Source organism: Delphinus delphis, chromosome 1 (assembly GCF_949987515.2).
Source record: "Delphinus delphis chromosome 1, mDelDel1.2, whole genome shotgun sequence".
Taxonomy (NCBI): domain Eukaryota; kingdom Metazoa; phylum Chordata; class Mammalia; order Artiodactyla; family Delphinidae; genus Delphinus; species Delphinus delphis.
The window spans coordinates 18,950,852-18,973,206 of record NC_082683.1 but is presented as its reverse complement, the minus strand read 5'-3'; the positions used below and the strand labels follow the sequence as shown (position 1 = coordinate 18,973,206).

Here is a 22,355-nt window from a genome sequence, read left to right as displayed (position 1 = left end):
GAAGGTATCCTCCTTATACCAGGAGGATAAAAAGCATCCTTATCACCAGAGTTAGGGAATTCAAGGCTAAGAAATCTGTATAAAGAAACATTGTTACTTCTTCATTCATCTGCTACACCAAGCACGAGCCCCTTTGTTCCATTGAATCTTCACAAATAATTGCTTCTTTGTCTAAAAATGATATTGCATAAACAGCCTGCTTTGGTCACTTCAGGGGTCCCATTTCTATGAGACCTCCATGCATATAAATTTATTTTTTTTCTCCTGTTAATCTGTCTTATGTGTATATATATATATATATATATATATATATATATATATATATATATTTTTTTTTTTTTTTTTTGCGGTACGCGGGCCTCTCACTGTTGTGGCCTCTCCCGTTGTGGAGCACAGGCTCCGGACGTGCAGGCTTAGCGGCCGTGGCTCATGGGCCCAGCCGCTCCATGGCATGTGGGTTCTTCCCAGACCGGGGCACGAACCCGTGTCCCCTGCATCGGCAGGTGGACTCTCAACCACTGCGCCACCAGGGAAGCCCTGTCTTATGTATATTTAATAATTAGACCAGTCAAATGAACTCGACATCACCAAAAGAAGGACACATGTCCATGACATCACCTACAGACAAGCTACCTCCCTGCACCTGTTTCCTCATCCAAAAAACAGAACTAATGATGGCTCTATGCAGGGGAGCTGTAATGGTTAAAGGAGCTGGTGGGTAGGAAGGACCCATCCTATGCCTGGCTCACAGCAGGAGCTTAGTTAATGGTAAACATCATTATTGGTGGTTTGGGCTCCATTCTAATGTCTCCTCCACTCCCCGGGGTCCCCAAACCTTGGCTTCTCAGCCTGTTGTGAAATGGGATTCTCTGCATAATATTTCATCAAGTTAACACATTTTCTACCTCACAGAGCAGCCCATCTTTCCCACCATCCTATAGAAGTGAGAACGCAATGTTTGAAACAGCTCCGGCTTTCCCTCAGGGCACTGTCTACATTGTCAGGGGAAGGAAGTTTCTAAAAAATGTATTTGTTATCTCTAAACTGAATTGAAATCAACTCAACAAGTGTTTGATTTAAACTTTTTTATTTTTAGACATTTTTCTTTAAGCGTTTAATATCATTTATTGATTCAGTGGCCAAATAAGGCAGCATCTGCTCTGTTAGGAAAGGCACCTGTCAGAAAAGAAATTCAACTGTGCTGCACGACCCCTGTCTCAGGAGGCCAGCCGCAGACTCCCTGAGAGCAGGGACCATGCTTACTGTATTTAGTAGCACCTCAACTGGCATACAGGAGCCCTTAAAGGATGTTTACTGAGGTAATCGTCATCAGTTAAAAACAAAACACAACGCTTTTCTTTGCCTCCCCCTCACCTCTCTACCTCCCCCTTCCATTTCCAAGCTTTCATTTATACTAGAGGGATATGTTCTTCTTTCTTCCAGGAAGATTCCACTGTGGACAGAAGAGTTTGGCTTTAGGGCTAGAACACTCCAAACAATTTTTTTTTTTTTTTTTTTTTTTTTTTGCGGTACGCGGGCCTCTCACTGTTGTGGCCTCTCCCGTTGCGGAGCACAGGCTCCGGACGCGCAGGCTCAGCGGCCATGGCTCACGGGCCCAGCCGCTCCGCGGCCTGTGGGATCTTCCCGGACCGGGGCACGAACCCATGTCCTCTGCATCGGCAGGTGGACTCTCAACCACTGCGCCACCAGGGAAGCCCTAATCTTTTTTTTTTTTTTAAAGCAGAATACATCTGGGAAACATATCTATGTGGGCTTGAGTCCTTAAATGGCTTTGTCCTGGTTCGAGGCCATCTCATGCCTTGCTCCTTGGGCCTAAGTGGTGGGGGAATGAAGCAGAAATCCTTAGAGCTTGGATGGATTTGGAAACGGCCCCTTTGTCTACAATCATGGAAGCCCAGAGGAGGCTACCAAAGTGGCTTTGCCCCACCTTTGGTGTGGAAGCTGACCCCCGACCTCCACTCAGACACATGGGTAAGCCTGTCCTCCTCTTGCTCAGCTCACAAAAGAATCCATGTTCTGTGAGCCGGGATGTTAGGGAAGAGTGTGATACAACAAAAAGATGGGCTTTGGAGTCAAAGAGGCCACGGTTTGAGTCTTGTCTTTGCGACTTACTGTCTCACAAGCTGTGAGACTTTGAGCAAGTATTTTTTCTTCTTGAGTTTGAAATTCTCATTGGCAAATGGGAAAAATAATACCTCCCAGGGTTATTGGGAAAAATAAATCCCATGACATAACTTATGTAAAACACCTTGCAAAGTGTCTGCTGGGTATTTAAACACAGGAGGGAGAAGAGATGTCTGGGGAGAAAGAATTTGCCTGTATTTCTCCAGATATATTCAAGTGAGCATTTTTATAGTGGGATGACATGAACTGTGTGACCCTGTGTCCGTCTTCTTACCTCCTGACCCTCAGTTTTCCCTCAAAAGAGATTTCCCTCAGAAGGAGAGACTCCTAGAGTTTAAGGTTAAATGTCAGAGTGTGTCACTGTCTGTAACAGAATACAGATTTATTACCTTGTTTCCAAGATGCCTTCAACTGTAAAATGCACAACTGGCTAAAAAACAGCTTTTTGAGAGACAGAGAGAAAAAAAATGCAACCTCATTAGTGGACCCATCCATTTTAAGACATATTCTGATTTCAGAATCATTAAAATGGGAACAAGTGTATGTCTTACGATGGAAGAAATTCATAATAATAATGCTGGCTCCCATTTATAAAGCATCTGCTGGGCGCCAGGTGCTACCTAAGCTGTTTTACTAAGTCCCTGGCTTGTCATAGTCACCCAGTGAGGCAGACGTTATTCCCATTTCATGTTAGGAAACAGAATACGGAGGGGTCAAGTCACTTTCCCAAGGCCACAAAACCAGGAAATAGGGCTTGGAAGGCAGGTCTTCTTAATTCCAAAATGCTTTCCTCTTTCAGTAGGTTGTTCTCCAGGCTGAAGTGTCAAAGAGATGAGTTCTGTCCAGAGGAATGGTTTGTGAATGTGGTACTTTGAATATATCCTGAATCTTTGCAAGGTGACCAGGAAGGGCAGAGGTAACATAAATAGAGCTGTAATCTAATCAGTCTCCAAATACTGGACCTTGGAGGTAAGATGGTAACTGGAGAGTGAGGATTGCTCAGAATCCAAATAGAGGGAAGCCAAGAAATGAGACTGAGTCAAGGTTAATCCAGCCCCCGTGGGGGTGTGTGTGGGGAGGGGCCCTGACCAGACACCAGGCTTATTCCAGGCCCATGGACACTACAGCAAGCTTTCATCCTAGATGCTGTTCTTCCTCAAGGTCATCCTATGTCTTCGACTTTGACTCTTTACTAAAGAAGTAGACACCTTTGGAGAAGAATCCAGTTTTCCCCAAAACCTTTCTTAAAGAGGGAGAAATGTGCTGATCGATGATCATGAGCTAGCTAGCAGTCATTTAGCACTGGAACAAGTTATAAATTAACAAGCTGGGCTGTTGGTGAGTTAGTGCCTGATTATGGGATTGACTATTTTGCTCTACAAAGCTGTGGATATGGCCCTTCCTCTGATATGACCTCAGGGCAGACCCTCTAAGGAGCATGCCCTGACCCCTGACTCCTGACCAGAAGACTCCTGGGCCATCTGCCTGTCTGTCTGTCTGTCTAGCTATTGTGTTTGTGGGGAGACAGCTAAACCCACAGCAGTGGATTCCCAAAATAGCACAGCTTTTTGGAAGGGTGGCAGCAGGGATATGGACGTACCTGGGGTGGGGCCCGGCAGGATGGGGTTGGGGGTTGCCTGAAGCATCAGGGATTGCATAAGAGATGCCCCTGTTGACCTGACCGGAACAAACTCATAGTGAAGCTGCCAGAGGAGAAATGTGCTTCTTGGTCTTGACTGAAGGCTCTTTGGACAGTGGCCGAGACTGCACCCAGGATGGGGGGTCACCGAGTCTCCACGTGGACGTCAACAGGGCTGAAGGTCACAGTTGCAGGGTGTTGGCTGCTGTTGCTGTTTGGGCCCACGGCAGAAGGGGAGGCTGGCTTGGGGACCTTGGGCTCCAGCTCCCGTCTTGTCCTCATTTTCCTGTAATGAGATACACACGCATGGCTGAGCCTTCCCCCTCATATGCCTTGGGGAACGAGCTCTGTGACTACAGCTCCAGTGATGAAATTAATATAGATCATCGTTAAATCATGTTGCTTAATTGCCAATCACAGAAGCTTACAACTGGAAGGGATCTTAGACATCAGGTAGTCTGACCCTTCAGTTTCTTTGTTTAACCTAGGTTGGATACTTAATTTTATTTTTTTTCCTATTAATGAATGAGTAAAGTAGCAGATAGGTGGCTATTTTGAAGGCAAAATGAAGCTATTACGTTTTTTTTTGTTCAAAGTTGTAACGTGAAGCCTCATTATGCTTGCTAAGTTTATTGCTGGAAATATTGAAGAACTTTTTACACAGTTGAGAAGAGAATGGACTTCAAACATATATCCTGGCTTTCATCTCATATGCCATAAAATTCAATAACTAACAACACTCATTCACTATAATGTCTACATGAAATTTCATCTTGTTGACCTATCGTGCTTCTTTTTTCAAAATTTCAAATCCTCAGAAAAGTTACACAAATAGTACAACTAATACCTGAATACCCTTCACTAAACAATTGACAAACTGTTAACAATTTGCCACATTTGCTTTCTTCCTTTTACTTGCCCCATTTACATACACACACACCCACCCACACACACACAGTTTTTTAAAAAATCATGAACCATTTGTGAGTTAGTTGCAGACATCATGCCACTTCAACACTAAATACTCCTAAGAACAAGGGCATTCTTCAATGTAACCATAACACAATTATCACACTTTAAGAACCTTCCATTTTTGTTGTTGTTGAATTAAAATTTCTGCCTATTCTTTTCTTTGCTTTTTGGCTGCATTGGGTCTTCGTTGTGGCGCGCAGGCTTTCTCCAGTTGCGGCGAGTGGGGGCTGCTCTTCATTGTGGTGCGTGGGCTTCTCATTGCAGTGGCTTCTCTTGTTGCGGAGCACGGGCTCTAGGCGCACGGGCTTCAGTAGTTGTGGTGCACGGGCTTAGTTGCCCCGCAGCATGTGGGATCTTCCTGGACCAGGGCTTGAACCCATGTCCCCTGCACCGGCAGGCGGATTCTTAACCGCTGCGCCACCAGAGAAGTCCCCCTATCCTTTTCTTTTATTGAAGTATAGTTGATTTACAATGTTGTGTTAATTTCTTGTGTACAGCAAAGTGATTCAGTTACATATATATATGTATATTTTTTCATATTCTTTTCCATTATAGGTTGTTATAAGATATTGAATATAGTTCCCTGTGCTATACAGTAGGACCTTGTTGTTTATCTATTTTGTTTGTATCTGCTAATCCCAAACTCCTAATTTATCCCTCTCCCCCAACCCCTGCCTTTTCCCTTTGGTAACCATAAATTTGTTTTCTATGTCTGTGAGTCTGTTTTGTAAATAAGTTCATTTGTATCATATTTTAGATTCCATATATAAGTAATATCATGATATTTGTCTTTCTCTGTCTGACTTACTTCACTTAGTATGATGATCTCTAGGTCCATCCACGTTGCTGCAAATGGCATTATTTCATTATTTCTTATGGCTGAGTAGTATTCCATTGTGTATACATACCACATCTTCTTTATCCGTTCATCTGTCAATGGACATTTAGGTTGCTTCCATGTCTCAGCTATTGTAAATAGTGTTGCTATGAACATTGGGGTGCAAGTATCTTTTTGAATTATAGTTTTCTCCATATATGCCCAGGAGTGGAATTGCTAGATCACATGGTAACTCTATTTTAAGTTTTTTAAGGAACCTCCACACTGTTTTCCATAGTGGCTGTACCAACTTACATTCCCACCAACAGTGGAGGAGGGTTCCCTGTTCTCCACACTCTCTCCGGCATTTATTATTTGTACACTTATTTTTTTAACGTTTTTTTTTTTTTTTGCGGTACCCAGGCCTCTCACTGTTGTGGCCTCTCCCGTTGCGGAGCATAGGCTCCGGACGCGCAGGCTCAACAGCCATGGCTCACGGGCCCAGCCACTCCGCAGCATGTGGGATCTTCCCGGACCGGGGCACAAACCCATGTCCCCTGCATTGGCAGGTGGACTCTCAACCACTGCACCACCAGGGAAGCCCTAACTTTTTTTTTAACTGATTTTTTTTTTTTTTTTTTGGCTGCATTGGGTCTTTGTTGCTGCACACGGGCTTTCTCTAGTTGCAGTGAGCGGGGGCTACTCTTCATTGAGGTGCACAGGCTTCTCATTGCGGTGGCTTCTCTTATTGCAGAGCATGGGCTCTAAGTGTGTGGGCTTCAGTAGTTGCAGCACACGGGCTCAGTAGTTGCAGCACGTGGGCACAGAGTGCACGGGCTTCAGTAGTTGCAGCTCTCGGGCTCTAGAGCACAGGCTCAGTAGTTGTGGCACATGGGCTTAGTTGCCCCACAGCTTGTTGGATCTTCCCGGACCAGGGATCGAACCCGTGTCCCTTGCATTGGCAGGTGGATTCTTAACAACTGGACCACCAAGGAAGTCCAGTAGACTTTTTAATTATGGCCATTCTGACCAGTGTGAGGACATACCTCATTGTAGTTTTGATTTGCATTTCTCTAATATTTAGCAATGTTGAGCATCTTTTCATGTGTCTATTGTCCATTCCTTTGGAGAAATGTCTATTTAGAGACACTTCCATTTTAAAGATGATAAAATCAAAGCACAGAGAGGCTAAATAACTTGCCTGCTTTTGACAGACCAAAGACTGAACCCAGGTTTCTCAATTCCCAGCCCACGTATCATTGTAAACAGGATGGGGTGAGTAGAGTCTCCAACCAAATTTCAACCTAGAAAAGGGGTTTAGAGCTCCAGCAATGATGGAGAGGAATGGCGGGTAGAACTTGCGGTCTGATGCCACTTCCTGGTTTGAAATAGACCCAAACTGTAACAGCCCAAAGATTTTTTTAAATAACATATGAAATGTTATTATTGTTATTATATGTGTACTGGTGGGAGTATTTTCTCTGAAACGAGATGAACTGGGTTTGAATCCCAACTCTGCCAATTAGGGCTGAGTGAATTCAGGCATGTTACTTAATCTTCCTGTGCCTGTTTCACACCTATAAAATTGGGGATATAGAAGCACCCACTTTGTGGTGCTGTTATGAAGACCTAATGAGTTAATACATGTCAAGAGCTTAGAACCGTGCCCAGCACATAGTAAGAGATCAATATATGTTAGCTACCCTTATAAATACATTAATATTATTATAAAAACAATGCAGAAATAAAGAAGCACACCCCTTGACCTTGCAAAAACCAACCAACCAACTAACCTACTAGCAATCCCATCATGCAGACATACTGGTTGTTAACACCTCGTGGTATATCATTTGAACTTTTCCTGGGCGCATGTGCGTAACCCGTGTGCATGATCATAACGTACATACTGCTTTAGGGACTTCCCTGGTGGTCCAGTGGTTAAGAATCCACCTTCCAATGCAGGGGACGCAGGTTAGATCCCTTGTAGGGGAACTAAGATCCCATATGCTGCAGGGTACTTAAGCCCACACACCACAACTACTGAGCCTACGCACCCTTGAGCCTGTGCGCCACAACTAGAGAGAAGCTGCACACCGCAACGAAGAGCCACTAGCCGCAACGAAAGATCCCATCTGCCACAACTAAGACCTGACGTAGCCAAAAAATAAATTAATTTAAAAAAAATGACGTACATACTGCTTCGTAAATTTTGACAATATGTTGTAAACAACTTTCCTCATCCATTTATACATTTATACAATATTTTTAATGGCTTCCAGGTCTTCTATGATGTAATTGAATTTAGTCTTTTAATTTTGATTTATTCACTGAAAAGAATAATCTTCTAGCAAAGCTGTGACCACATAAGGTGATAACACAGCAGTTACTCTTCCTACAATTTATATGATTTTATTTCCTCTTATTTGGTCCCAGAAAGTAAAGTCACAGGTATGTGCATTTCAGTATTTGTCACCTCAAATACTCATGTGGTCCACACAATACAACCTAGCAGAGGGCTCTCCAGGAGAAGAGGATTGAAACACTCCTCTCTTATTTGTAAATTACATATAAGAGTTTACTACACAGCTCAAGGTTATTATCATTGTCATTATATTATTATATTTTAAAAATATTTCTCCAAATACAAAAAGATATGGTCACTGTGAAGTTCTTCCAGTAGAACAGACAGCAAAAAAGGACCCACAAAGGGTTAGAGCGTTTGATGATGGACTCATAGATACTGCTGTGCACATAATAGGCACCCACAAACATTACTTCCCATTCATTCTGGCATCACTGAAGGGACCAGACAGTTCCAAAGCCCAGGGCATCCCATACCTGTTGTACATCTTCAGCAAGATCAGAACCACGGTGAAGATGATGATGACAACCACCACAATGGCAGCAACGATGGCTCCCGAACCTACGAGGAAGAGAGGAGTGGAGATGGCTAACGTGCAAACTGAAATGCAAGGAAGGATGCGGAGGCTGGGAGGAAGACACAACACCTGGCTTCCTCACTGGGTCAAGGAGAGGAGAGAACGTGAAATCCTGGCATACTCACTGCTGACCCCAGGACAGAGTCACATCTAGAGTGGCAGTGTACCTCTGCCTCCAATGGGACTTGGAGGGCCATATCCTCAGCACCTGCCCTGCCAAAATCCTGCCTTAGGCTAAGCCCTGCTCTTATCATCCCCAAGATAGCCTTGAACTACTTTTGTGAAATAAAACATCCTTCCTTCTTTCAGATGATATAAAAGTAATATGTGGTTTTTGTAGATAATTTTTTTTTTCCTACAGGACACACATGGGCAACAACAATAGCCCTGTGCCCTGTGTAGATAATTTTGAAAATATACATACAAGCCAAAGAGGAGGGGAAGACGAAGACCTCATTACCCCAAGAGCCACTGATAGTCTACATATGTACACATTCGCCAATGTGATCATGTTTTTGCATATATGCATATTTATCTATCATCTTTTAGAATAATTTATTAATCCTATGTCTGAAAATCCATCTTAAGAAAATATTCATAAATATGGAAAAATATGCGCTTGATAAAAATGGAACCATATTCCATATACCGTTTTACAACAAAATACCCTGATCCTTTTGCTATGTAAGTACATATTTCTCTTCATGACTCTTGAAGGCTGTATAGTACTCCACTGTTTGCCTGTGCCATACTTTGTTTACCAATTCTTTATTGAGGATATTTATGTTGCATTCAATTTTACACTATTAAAAACACGGCTATGATGAATGTCCTTGTAGCTTAATATCTCAGATCCTAATTTCAATATCAGCTCCCAGTCCCAAAGTCAAATTCTAATATTAGGTTCAAGATCAACAGCCTTGCCAGAATTGATATAGAAAACATCAAGAATCATAAACAAGCTTCATACTTTAACCCGATCTATTTGATTCTGGGGAATTGATCATAGGGAATTGATCATAGGGAATAATCCCCAATACAGAAAAAGCTATACGAATGAACATGTTTATTACATTATTGATATTCTAAATATGGGAAGGGTTTAATAAGGTATAGCACACTTATCCATGAAATATACTGTAATTAAAATAATAATTATGAAGACTATGGTACATGGAACACTTTCGATGATAGAAAAGTGTGGAATATAGAATATGATATTATATACACATATACATACATATACGTTATGTTGCAACCATTAAATATGTGCATACAGACATAACATTGAACAAATCATTCGTGGTATGATTCCACGAATACAAAGTTCAAAACCAAGGTAGAATTAATCTATGGTGGTAGAAGTCAGAACAGTGGGTTCCCTTGAGTGGGTGGGGGATAGTGATTGCAAAGGGCACCAGAACTTCTGAAACACGGATGGTGGCCTGATTCTTCATCTGCTGGGCTGGCTACACAGCTGTGTGCACTTTGTGAAAATTCGTCCAGCTGTGCACTTATCATTTGGGCACTTTTTCGAACATATGTAATGCTTTTATAAAAAGTTTACTTAAAAAACAACAACAACTGTGCATTTATTCATAGGAAGAAGGACAGAGGGAAAAAGGGAGGGGGTGGGGAATCCATCGTGGTGTTACTTGTTTTTCTTTCCTTCCTGGGGAGTCCAGTGGGTTTTTCAACCTCGGCTGGATAATTCTCTGTTGTGGGGACTGTCCTGTGCCTTGCAGGGTATTTACCAGCATCCCTGGCCTGTACTCACTAGATACCAGTAGCACTTCTCCTCCCACACTCCCAGTTGTGACAAGCAAAAATGTCTTCAGACATTGCCAAGTGTCTCCTGGTGGTAGGGTTGCCAGATAAAATACAGAATACCCATTAAATTAGAATATCTGATAAACAGTGAATAATTTCAAAATATTGCAAGGTATATCCTTATACTAAAAATCTATTAATTGTTTATCTTTTTTTTTTTTTTGCGGTACGCGGGCCTCTCACTGTTGTGGCCTCTCCTATTGCAGAGCACAGGCTCCGGACGCGCAGGCTCCGCGGCCATGGCTCACGGGCCCAGCCGCCCCACGGCATGTGGGATCTTCCGGGACCGGGGCACGAACCCGTGTCCCCTGCATCGGCAGGCGGACTCTCAACCACTGCGCCACCAGGGAAGCCGAATTGTTTATCTTAAATTCAAATTTAATTGGTATCCTGTACTTTTATTTGCTAAATCTGGCAACCTTATTTAGGGGGCAAAATTGCCTAGTTGAGAGCCATGACTTTTAGTTAAACGAAAACAGTATTATTCCCATCTTGCTGACAGTGATTCTATCTACCCTGCATTTCACTTCAGAACTGTTTTGAGACATATCTCAGCAGGCCTCTGTAGGTCTCCCCACCCAGCAAGAGCAGGCTAACATGTGGGACCCTGTCCCAAGAGCGACCCTCTCTGGGTCTCCATAGAAGAGCCACATCCTGCCATTAACCCAGCTTCCTGCGAGTACCCCAGCCTGTAGCTGTTTAACACTGTTCCTCACTGCTCCATGTGTGTCGGGAGGCCTATTCCATTCATGGAGGTATGTACCAAGTCGCCTGAGATGACTGAAATGGACCCAAATTTCACCTAATACAGTCAGTTGGTTTTCTGAAGAATGGTCCTCAAATTTTTCCTTCTAGGGACCCCTTGTTCTTGGCAAATGTCTCCCCAGAACTAACTCTTCCTACCTACATTCATTTACTCTTTGGTAAATGGATGGGATGTCTTTGCTTTGCAAAACTAGTACGAAAGTAGCTGCATTTTAAGGTGACTCGTGTAGGGCCATCTTACAAGAGATAGAAATCTCCATTGCCTTCTAAGCCCCCAAACTCCCTAATGAAAATAATAGTAATAGTAATAATAATAATAATACTCATTAGGTACTTAGTATGTTTCATTCGCACAGAGGCTCTGCTACGTTTTTTACGTGGATTATCCCTTCTAGCTTTCACACCTACCTATGTGGCAGCGTTGTTAATATTCCCATCTTATAAATGAGGAAATCAGGCCCAGAGCAGTGAAGTCATGTGCTCAGGGTCATGTAGTTGGCAAGTGGTATATTACTGAGACTGAGACCCAGGCAGTGTGTCTCCAGGGCCCACGCTCTTGACCTCGACACCAGGAGCTGACCACAACACCTGTCCCGCCCTCGCTCCCCTGGCCGCCAAGCTAAGTTGACCTTACTCTTGTACAGAAAGTCTTCTCCTCTGGTGGTCATGTTCAATGAGAAGAAGGTGGTACTCCCCAAAGGGGTAGCTGTGGTCATCTCGACCTGCTGAGAAGGAAGATGAAATATCATTAAAACCAGAGTAATCTTTATAACCCCTGTATGATGCCTCTTTTGGTCTTCATCTGGATGACAGGAGAAAATATTTAAGCATGCAGTTTCTCTCAGCAGCAATTAAAGATAAGGCCTTTTACTATACACTATGGGGAATTAAAAATAAGGTCTGACATTTGTAAAGAACTTCATTTTACAAAGCAGTTTCAATTCATTCAACAATATTTATTCAACTCCTCCTAACTATGTTTCACACAGAATGTCTAAATTGATCTTCTGGAAACTGTGAGGGAGGTTATCGTTGCCATTTGACTGATGAAACTGAAGCCCCCAGTGCCATGTGGAGCCCCAAGTTTACCTAGAAGAACTGAACCCCGGGCGTCTACTTCCCACGCTAGTGGGGCTTTGGCCACCCCACAACCGTGCTTGAAATTGTGTTCCTGCTTTCAAAAGCTTTACAATCTAAGGAGGAAAGAATAAAAGCAAATGAAAAAAATTATGGTTACTTGATTATTAAGCAGTCAGTGACATGAGCCATTGGGTTGTGAAGAATGATTTCAAGGAGGAGATCAATTTGAATGGGCCTTGAAGGATGAGTGTGGTCTGGGGATGGGGGTGGAGGAGAGAGAACACAGGTGTGGTTGCGCAAAACCCTCAATGGGAAGAGAGCATCTCCCATGCACAAGGCTGTCTTCACAAATGCCATCTGTCAGCTTCCTTAATGCTCTCAATCATCACATTTTGCTGCTGAGAAACTGAGGCTCAGAGTGGTTGAGTGAATCGACCAAAGTCACACAGCTACGAAGACGTGGAGCTTGGCCCAAAGGCAAACTCCTTGACTCCGGAAGCTCACATTCTGGTGAGAGTGAGAGAGACAGTAGGTTTGACCATAGCATTCTCGGGCTCAAAAAACAATCATCTCCCCGGTACCCACACGTCTATATCTGGCAGCGAAAGCCCTTCACTGGCTGTTTCCACCCTCCATTTCAGCCTCCTGGTTCCTCCTACCAACCTCTGCCAAATTGCTGGGACAACGGGCCACTCCATCCTCCCCCGTCGTTCCTGGTCTTTGCTGTCTCTGGGCTGCGACCCCAGGCTTTGGCCTCCGAGGTCCCCCAACTCTGCCAGCTCATGATGGAAGCGGGAGTCAGCACCCCTCCAAGTGGGGTCAGGTCATCTGCAGCCAGGCTGGGGGCTCTGGTGGCTATGACCTGTTCCCCTGCCAACCCTCCCAACAAGGGCCTCAGCCTCAGAATGACCCTGTGCGGCCAGGCCCTGCTGATCCACAGGACAGGCTCTGCCTTTACTTTCTCTGCCCTCCTTTAAGTCTCGAGATCCTGCCTAAACTACTGCTCCATCCCCAGCTATGTCTGTCCCCTCCTCCCAAAAACCCAATCCTCAGGACTTTCACAACTCAGGCTTCCTGAAGGACGTGTCTGTGACTCTGATGTCCCCACGCCGGCCAACCTTTCAACCTTTCAGCCTGGCTGGGCTTCCTGTCTCCCGACTACCTTAAACAGACCTGGGTTGCTGGCCATGCTCCATGGCCCGCTCCCCCTCCAAAAGGAACAGAACTTTCCAGACTCAGCCCAGTCGCCTTCAGGAAGACTTCCCGCCAGATGGAATTAGCGATGCTGCCCTCCATCCTCCCATAGCAGTGCCCTGCAGAGAAGCACCACCACAGCTCGTGTCTCAGTTGCTGTGTCTGGCAGTCAACTTGCCACGTTCATGGTCAGGCCGTTGAGGTAGAGACTGTTTCTGGTTCTTTTCACTCCTGTCTGGCTCTCCTCACCTTTGCCGGTGGAAGGACTTGAGTGAGTGGCTGAACCTCTCCCAGCTGGGGTTGCTGTTTGTAAAATGAGGTAGCTCTTCCCAAGGGAAATGAGGGATCAAGGTTAAGTATGGAAAGTGCTTTTAAGTGCTCAGTAAATGGTAGATAGCCCTCAGGATTTTAGTGGGTGTCAGTGAATACTTGCTGAACTAATTAGAGACAGGAGCTCAAAACAGGAAAAACAATTCTTTCTATAAAAATAGGTATGGACCAGGCTTCCCTGGTGGCTCAGTGGTTAAGAATCCACCTGCCAATGCAGGGGACACGGGTTCGAGCCCTGGTCTGGGAAGATCCCACATGCCGTGGAGCAACTAAGCCCGTGTACCACAACTACTGAGCCCACGCGCCACAACTACCAAAGCCCGTGCACCTAGACCCTGCGCTCCGCAACAAGAGAAGACACCGCAATGAGAAGCCTGCGCACCGCAACAAAGAGTAGCCCCCGCTCGCCACAACTAGAGAAAAGCCCGCATGCAGCAATGAAGACCCAATGCGGCCAAAAATAAATAAATAAATTTATTTAAAAAAAAAATAGGTATGGACCAATTTGCGAACATGGAATAAAATTCTTCCCCAGCCCCCGACCCCCACTCCTACTCCTAAGGAGAGGTGGCTGAACCCCTCCCTCAACACACACATATACACACTCCCCATCTCAGCACATAAAGGGTTTTAATATGCATTTGCCCAGACGCTCTGCTTCTATCCCCACCAATATCAAGCTGAGGACACTCACCAGTAACGCTTTCTCACAATTCCTTTTAAACACAAAAAAGAGAGAAAAACAAAAATAAAAACAAAAACATTAAGAAGAGGCAAATAGGTGGCCATTGGTCAAAGGTCATTTAAGGAGAGAGACATGGCATAATCACTAGATAAACTAAACCCTACCATGGACACATCCCCTGTTAAACCAACATGCACAAAGATGACGGAAGCCACCATCCGAGTGTCTGCCACATGCCAAGACCTTGTGCCAGATATTTTTATCCATCCTCTGATTTAATTAGCAAATGCCATGTAAAGTAGGTTTTCCTCTCCCCTTGTTTCAAATGAGGACCCTGAGACTTTCCATGCTCATACAGCCTGGAGGCTGCAGCCTTGGCATATGAACTTGGTTCTGCAAACTTCAAAGACTATATCCTTCCCTCTACACCACCTGCCCCTGGTACACATCGGTGGGGAGGGGGGGAATGAACAGTCACTACAGGAACCCGCACACATGTACTCACAGACACATACTGACCAGTAATGGAGCCGCCTAAGGCCACCAGGACACAGGCTCCTCTGCAGGTCCTTCAGGGTGACCTCCTGGGTGCCAAGTGCCAGGTGTGACTCCTTTTCAGATGGGCCCGGCTACTCTTCTTTCTGAGAGAACAGTGAGTAATCCCAGAGCATATCTTGCCCCATCTAAGGACCGAGGGCTTTAATTACGTCTCTGTTCCTGCCACATCAGAGAAGGTGGGAGGGAGGGTGGTGGAGCGTTGATGGCCAAGGATGTGGGTGTTTTCATGTGTGGGGCCTCTGCAATTCTTGTTAACCAAGTGAGATCCAGCAGGGGATTTCAGTATCAAGTGTGCCCATGACCGGGATCCATGGCCACAGAAAATGGGGGAGCATACAGGGAGGGCGAAGCTAGTTTTCACTGACAGAGGTTAATTTAATAATTAATAATAATAATAATATACTATGTGCCCCAGGCACTGCACTCAGTGATTTATGTGGGAGGTCTCATTTAATCCTCATACCTTTCTGGTTAGGAGGGTGCAGTCACTGTGCCCACTCTACAGATGAGGAAACTGAGATTCAGATCAGAGAAGAAATCAATCTAAGCTCACAAGGCTAATATGTAGCCATGCTAGGATTCAAGCTAGGGTCTGTCTGATTTCACAGCCCCTTCTCCATAAACTCTCACTGGACTGCCTCCCAGTGGATCTGGGGACAAACCTCACAGGCTGTGGCACAGAGAGCCAGAGCCCTTGATCTAACCCTGACCCAGACTGGTCCTACCTGACTGGTCCCTGACCTTGCCTATACTCTGAACCTCTGTCTCCAGCCGAGCCTTAATCTCATTTGTAGAATCTATAAGAAACTTTTCCCTTGGGTTGTTTACAAATGGCCCCGTGTGGGAGGTCAGTTTGGGAAGCGATGGAGGATCACGGACCTCACTGAACCATCCCTCTCTGACTGTTCCTTGGTTAAGTGTAAGGGCCATAACTGGAGGATAAATGTTGCCAGACCCCACATGTCCAAAATATTTCCCCCTTCTGCTCTGCCCCTGTGGTACCCTCCTTCCCTCTGGCCTAGCCTAAAAGTTCCTCCCTGGATAAGACAGCCCAGATGCTATCAATCCTGGCAGACCCCTACCCAAACGTCCAACTATAGCTCAGAATAGGTAAGCCATGAATGCCTGAGACCCACCAAAACATTGGGATCGATTTCTCCCATTCACCTGAGAGATGGGAGATTCAGCATGACTTGGTTTCTCTCACAGACAAGAACCTCACTAGTCCCGAGCAGTCCCTTGATAAATTTGGGTTCATTATCAGAAAATTAACTTTCATTTTGGAACCAAAAGCTGTCCCCTTGTGATTTTAACCCATTTGTCCTAATTCTCTTCCCACAAAGGTAATCTGCTACTTCTTACACATGACAAGGATCATGATTAAAAGCCCTTCTATGTATGAAAAGTTAAGTTCTATGAATGGTACAGTTCCGGTAGCTGAAATCAGCACATCAATTTTATCTCCCACCAGTAGGTGGCAATAGCAGTTGGCTATAGTATGTCCTTTCGGACTTCACCAACAAATCGTTGGTGAACCCAATCTGTTTCTAAGTAGAGGAGCTCTCTGCCCTTGAAAACAGCAACTGTATGTTCTCTGATGATTTTCTTCTCCGGGATAAATATTCTCAGCTCCTTCAAACAATCTTTAGGGTGATAGTCTCCCTCATGGATGGGTTCCTTGTTTCTCTGTCTTCCTTAAATATAACACCCCAAACTGGATACATGACTCCAGAGGGGGCCTGAACTCTCCAGAACGACATTTTTCTTGACAATTATCAGACCTGAGCCTGAATTCTACTATTTACTAGCTGTGTGACCTCCGTCAACTGTCTTCACTTCTTAGTTTTCTGATCTGTAAAACAGGAATTACAAACTTCATAGGGTTGTGTGAGAATTAAATGAGATAAAACATGTGATATATTCAGCACAGTGGCTGCACACAAAACCTATTGATATTGCACTGGATGAATGCAGGCAAATAGCCCATTCGCTTTACAGGCAGCCACAGACCCTGCTCCACCCAGACCCTGCTGGGACACCCGCAAGCCTCTTTCTGACTTATTCTTGTGCTTGTTTACGGTCAAAGCCCTAAGATCAGTAAGTACAAGGGCTTCCTACACTCAAAGTGCAATGGAACTAGAAGGCAATAACGGCCGCATTATGCATGGTGACAGTGTTATGATGAGCTGCGGTCCAGTAACCAGAACTCCATTACACTCTTGTGCAGCTGTCTTTTTGAACTTAAGGGCAGGACTTTGCATTGATCCCTGTTAGCCTTGACCTTGTTGATTGGGCCCTCAGGAGAGGAACTCCAGCTCCTGCTGGGTGGCTCCTGAGAACTCTTGACGGTCTGTGACAGAGCATGTTGTCTAGGAACTCAGGACCCAGCAAGGGCTTCGGGGTCAGGTAGCCCTGAGTTTTATTCTTGGGCTCCCTGCTGACCGGCTCTCCAAGCCAAGCCACTTCTCTAGGCTTCAGTGTTCTCATTTATAAAGCAAGAATAACACTCCCTATCTTGCTGGGTTATGAGAATAAATGAGATGTTATAACTGTCCAGCACAGTGCCTGCTGGATGGTGGGTGATGGGTGAATGTCCATCCCAGCCTCTCTTCTCCTTTCCTTCCTGTCCCCAGTCTGTGTTCTCCCTCCTCTTCTTGGAGACCCCAGTTCTCCACCTGGCCAAGTGTTTGCTGCATTTGCTCAAGCTCAAGTATGAACAGGAAGGTCAAGGAGCCAGGCCATGAAGGCTGATGTCCCAAGGAGGGGATCTGAGGAGGGATACCTCAGAACTTCCAGAGGTTTGACCTTCTCCTTCATTTCCGCTGAGTGTAGAGACAGAGGAAATAGTGAAACTACCCCCAGGGAGGCAAAAATCCTAATGGGACTGGTAGGGCACAGGGGCTGCTGGGTGCAGCAAAAGAGCAATAATGAACTCATAACTTGGGGTGAGAATCAGGACACCTGGGTCCCCTTTGTTACTCTTTGCCATACAACTTTGGAAAGTCATCTCCCCTCCCTGGACCTTGGTTTTCCCACCTGTAAAATGGCCCAGTTTGGAGACGATCGCTAAGGGCCTTTCCAACTTGTGGTTCTATTGCATGGACCAGCCATGCATAGCTTACCTCAAGAACCAGTGTCTTCCAAAAGCTCATCTTTCTTTGTAGCTACCTACTTGGGGGATATTGGGAGACAGTGTGTGCAATTCAGGCTGGAAGGCAGGTGAGACTAGAACAAGCCGAGAAGAACTCCACAGAGGGGTTTTGAACGGCAGCAGCATTGCACACGGGACCCCTAGGAACCTCCAAATGCTCTGTTGAGTACATAGTAACTCCCGTCTGCCTGAATCTTAACTGGCCCCTCCTACACCCTCCATTCCTGCTGGGTTCCACATCATCTCCCCCCCACTCCATCTACCCTGCGTGTGCTTGACTCTGTCCCATTGTGTGTCACAGCTTCCAAAGGTGGGGTCTGAGTTGGCATAATGCCATCTTGAACTTGGGGCCAGACACAATTACGTACTGAATACATGTTCCTTGTGGTTGGTCCCCAGAAATTAGGAAGACCATTTCTTGTTCCATTCATCCATCTACTTTTCCATCCTCCCATCCACTCGTGCACCCACCCACCCACCCACTGTGCACGCATTCATCCTCCCACTTGGTCTGTCCATGTTCCCTGTCATTCATTCAACCAGCGCCCACCATGTACACAGCTCTGAGACGATTCAAAGATGGGCCATGGGGATCATGTATCTAGAGCTCAGACAAAGAGGATGAGAAACAGAATTATTTCCTTTAAGAATCTTTGCTGAGACTTCCCTGGTGGTGCAGTGGTTGGGAATCCGCCTGCCAATGCAGGGGATGCAGGTTCGAGCCCTGGTCCGGGGAAAATCCCACATGCTGCGGAGCAGCTGAGCCCGTGCACCACAACTACTGAGCCCACGTGCCACAACTACTGAAGCTCACACGCCTAGAGCCCGTGCTCCGCAACAAGAGAAGCCACTGCAATGAGAAGCCCGCGCACCGCAATGAAGAGTAGCCCCCGCTCACCACAAACAGAGAAAGCCCGCGCGCAGCAACCAAGACCCAACGCAGTCAAAAATTAAAAAAAAAAAATTAAAAAGAATCTTTCCTTCCATCAGTATTTAGTGGGGCTCATCCCCCCTCACACCTGGTCCAGCTGATCAGAGGTGGCTGAGCAACATCAGATTGAAGTCCTATGGAAAAGGCAGTGGCCCGTGGCTCTGGAAGTTTGGGTTCCAGGCCCACCACATCTACTAAGTCTTATTTACCCATCTGTCAATTTCTGGCTTGAACATCCTTTGTTTCTTATTTTTGTGGCCCACATCGTAAAGAAAGGTGCCTCAAGGAGCTTCCAGCCCAAGACCTGAAAGTCTGATAAGTTTCATGGACGAAGAGTTATAAATAGAAATCCCAGATGAAACTTGTCACAAGGCAGATTTACACCTAGTGCCAATAGGGTGGCACAGGCCATGCCAGGGGTCAGTGGGAGAAAGAGACCAGTGGGTATCCTGGTTGAGACTGACCGAGAGCTGGAACGTGACCTGTGCCTTCCATTTGCCCCTCAGTCTTTGGGCTCAAGCCAAGGGCCCAGCCACGGAGTCCTCAAACTACATCTGAGTTCCTACATAAATCTTCAGGTGTCCCACTGTCCCCAAGGGAAATAGGCACAAGGTTAAAGAGTTGATGCCCCTAAGTGAATATGTCAGAGGAAAATAATTCCACCCCGACATTCTGATCAGGAAGGAAAGGAAACTAACATTTAAGGGGACGCTAATGAAGACTCAGGCGAAAACATTCATATGTTTTCTCATTTAACCAATACGACAAGGCGGGTCTTTTATCTCCACTTTGCTGATAAGAAATGGAGGCTCAGCGCTTCCCTGGTGGCGCAGTGGTTGAGAGTCCGCCTGCCGATGCAGGGGACACGGGTTCGTGCCCCGGTCGGGGAAGATCCCACGTGCCACGGAGAAGCTAGGCCTGTAAGCCATGGCCACTGAGGCTGCATGTCCGGAGCCTGTGCTCCGCAACGGGAGAGGCCACAACAGTGAGAGGACCGCGTACCACGAAAAAAAAAAAAAAAAAAGAAATGGAGGCTCAGAGAGGTTAACTGACTTGCCCAAAGTCTTACAGCAAATGAGTGGAGACGCTGACTCTCAAATTCAGATCTACCTCCAAACTGTGGTGGCTGCCAAGGCTTCCAGGAGGCAAGCAATTTTCCTGGGGGCACTCCGAGGGTCAGCAGCCCTGCTGCAGCAGGACTCTGCTCACTATCTTTACTACATGTTGTTATTTTGAGCCCAAGAGTTACCACAAAACCTCCGAGAATGGAAGGGTTTCTCAAGCTTGGCACTGTTTACGTTGGGGCAGATGTTCTCTGTTGGGAGGTATCTTGCACATTGCAGGATGTTTAGCAGCATCCTGGGCCTCTACCCACCAGATGCCAGTAGCATCCCCCACTTACAACAACCAAAAATGTCTCCAGACATTTCCAAATGTCTTCTGGGAGGCAAAGCTGCCCCTGGTTGAGAACTACTGGAGTTGAGTTATGGGCCTGTCTCATAACAGCTTCCTATCCTTTCTCTCCATAAAGGTCTAGACAAACAGGAGAATGTCCAGCCTGTACTTAACACGTGTGGGTAGGCAACCAATAACAGAAAGGATGACGGCAATTATGATGCCCACAAACGCAGCAGCTCCCGTTTAGCAAATGCTTACTCTGTGTCAGTTACCATGCTAAGTACTTCATACATATTTTCTCACATACCTTTTCTCTATTTTCCAGATAAAAAAGGCGTGAGGCTCAGAAAAGTTAAGTGACTCATCCAAGGTCCCAGTGCTAATGTATGGCAGTGCTAGGATGCATTCGTTTCCTATGGCTGCCGTAACAAATTACAGCTTAAAATAACACCAATTTATTTTCTTATAGTTTAGAGGTCCAAAGCCTAAAATCACACTCACTGGGCTAAACTCAAAACGTTGGCAGGGCCATGCTCCATTCAAGGCTCTAGAGAAGACTCTGTCTCCTTGCCTTTTCTACCTTCTGTGGGCCACCTGCATTCCCTGGCCTGTGGCCCCTACCTCCCTCTTCAAGCTAACAGTGGAGCATCTTCTTCTTCTTTTTTTTTTTTTTAACTTTTATTATTATTATTTCTTTTATTTTTTTTTTGGCTGCATCGGGTCTTAGTTGTGGCACACAGGATCTTTGTTGAGGCGCATGGGCTTCTCTCTAGCTGTGGCGCGTGGGCTCCAGGGCATGTGGGCTCTGTAGTTTGCAGCACGTGGGCTCTCTCGTTGCGGGGCGTGAGCTCAGTAGTTGTGGCGCGCGGGCTTAGTTGCCCCACGGCATGTGGGATCTTATCTCCCCGACCAGGGATCGAACCTGTGTCCCCTGCATTGGAAGGTGGATTCTTTACCACTGGACCACCAGGGAAGTCCCCATTGTAGCATCTTCTTATCTCTCTCTCTGACCTCTGCTCCCAACCTCACATCTCTTTCTCTCTCTCTGATTCTCCAGCCTCCCTCCTATAAGGACCCTTGTGATTACACTGGACCCACTCAGGTAACCCAGGATAATCCCCCATCTCAAAATCCTTAACTTAACTATATCTGCAAAGTCCCTTTCGCCACGCAAGGTAACATAGGCCCAGGTTTGGGGGATTAGGATGTGGCTATCTTTGAGGGGGCATTACTCTGCCTCATATATAGGATTCAGACTCTTATCTGTTGGACCCCAAGGTTTGTATTCAAAGCACACCTGCTTCCCCTGCCCTGCCTGAACAGACACATCCCACAGGCCAGGTGCTGTGGGGAATGCGGAGGTTGACCAGACACGTTCAGGGAGTGGTGGTCATGAGCACACGTCAGGAGGTAGTACGTGAGAGGTGCTGGTGCTGTAAGAGGAGCAGAGAAGGGGTCCTGAAGACACTGGGCCAGCTAGGTAGGGGTGTGGGGCGTGGGCTTAGGAGGCAACGGGGCAAGCCTGATTCCATCCCTGCTGCACGAGCTGATTTCACATGTCTCAGCACCTACTTCCAAATTAACTACGAATACATCTACAGTTCATCCTGTCCTGAAGGACCACCCTACTCCAGCCCCTGCCTGCCAGGATTTGGTCCCATCGGTGGGATTTATTCGCACAATTAAATGGTGACCATTCTCAATTTTTCCTGTCCAAATCTCCTCCCTGCTGAGGGAGCTAATATATAGGATTCAGACTCTAATCTGTCAGACCCCAAGGTTTGTACTTAATCCACTCCTGCCTCCCCTGCCCTGTCCTGCCTGAACAGACAAATCTCCTCCCTGCCAAGGGCTTAGAATGTCTTTAGTTTTATAAGTCCACTCCCTGCCCAGCTCTGGTTTGCAAGGATGTCCTTTGGCT

General features: G+C 45.9%; 1 protein-coding gene across 7 annotated transcripts in view; it reads right to left on the bottom strand.

Annotated features, from left to right (window-relative positions):
• Positions 1-737: 737 nt before the first annotated feature.
• The window catches only part of NCMAP (non-compact myelin associated protein), a 49,646-nt gene continuing 28,028 nt past the window's right edge, over positions 738-22,355 (bottom strand). For 3 of the 7 annotated variants that reach the window (XM_060016340.1, XM_060016330.1, XM_060016355.1), the window contains 3 exons: positions 11,742-11,832; positions 8,412-8,496; positions 2,798-4,070 (listed from right to left, as the gene is read on the bottom strand). In XM_060016340.1, coding sequence (XP_059872323.1) covers positions 3,929-4,070; positions 8,412-8,496; positions 11,742-11,823 — 309 coding nt within the window. In that variant the 5' untranslated portion in view covers positions 11,824-11,832 and the 3' untranslated portion in view covers positions 2,798-3,928. Of the gene's footprint in view, positions 2,587-2,797; positions 4,071-8,411; positions 8,497-11,741; positions 11,857-12,196; positions 12,243-22,355 lie in introns of those variants that run through there. The other 4 variants (XR_009520120.1, XM_060016362.1, XM_060016348.1 and 1 more) reach the window with 4 other exon arrangements.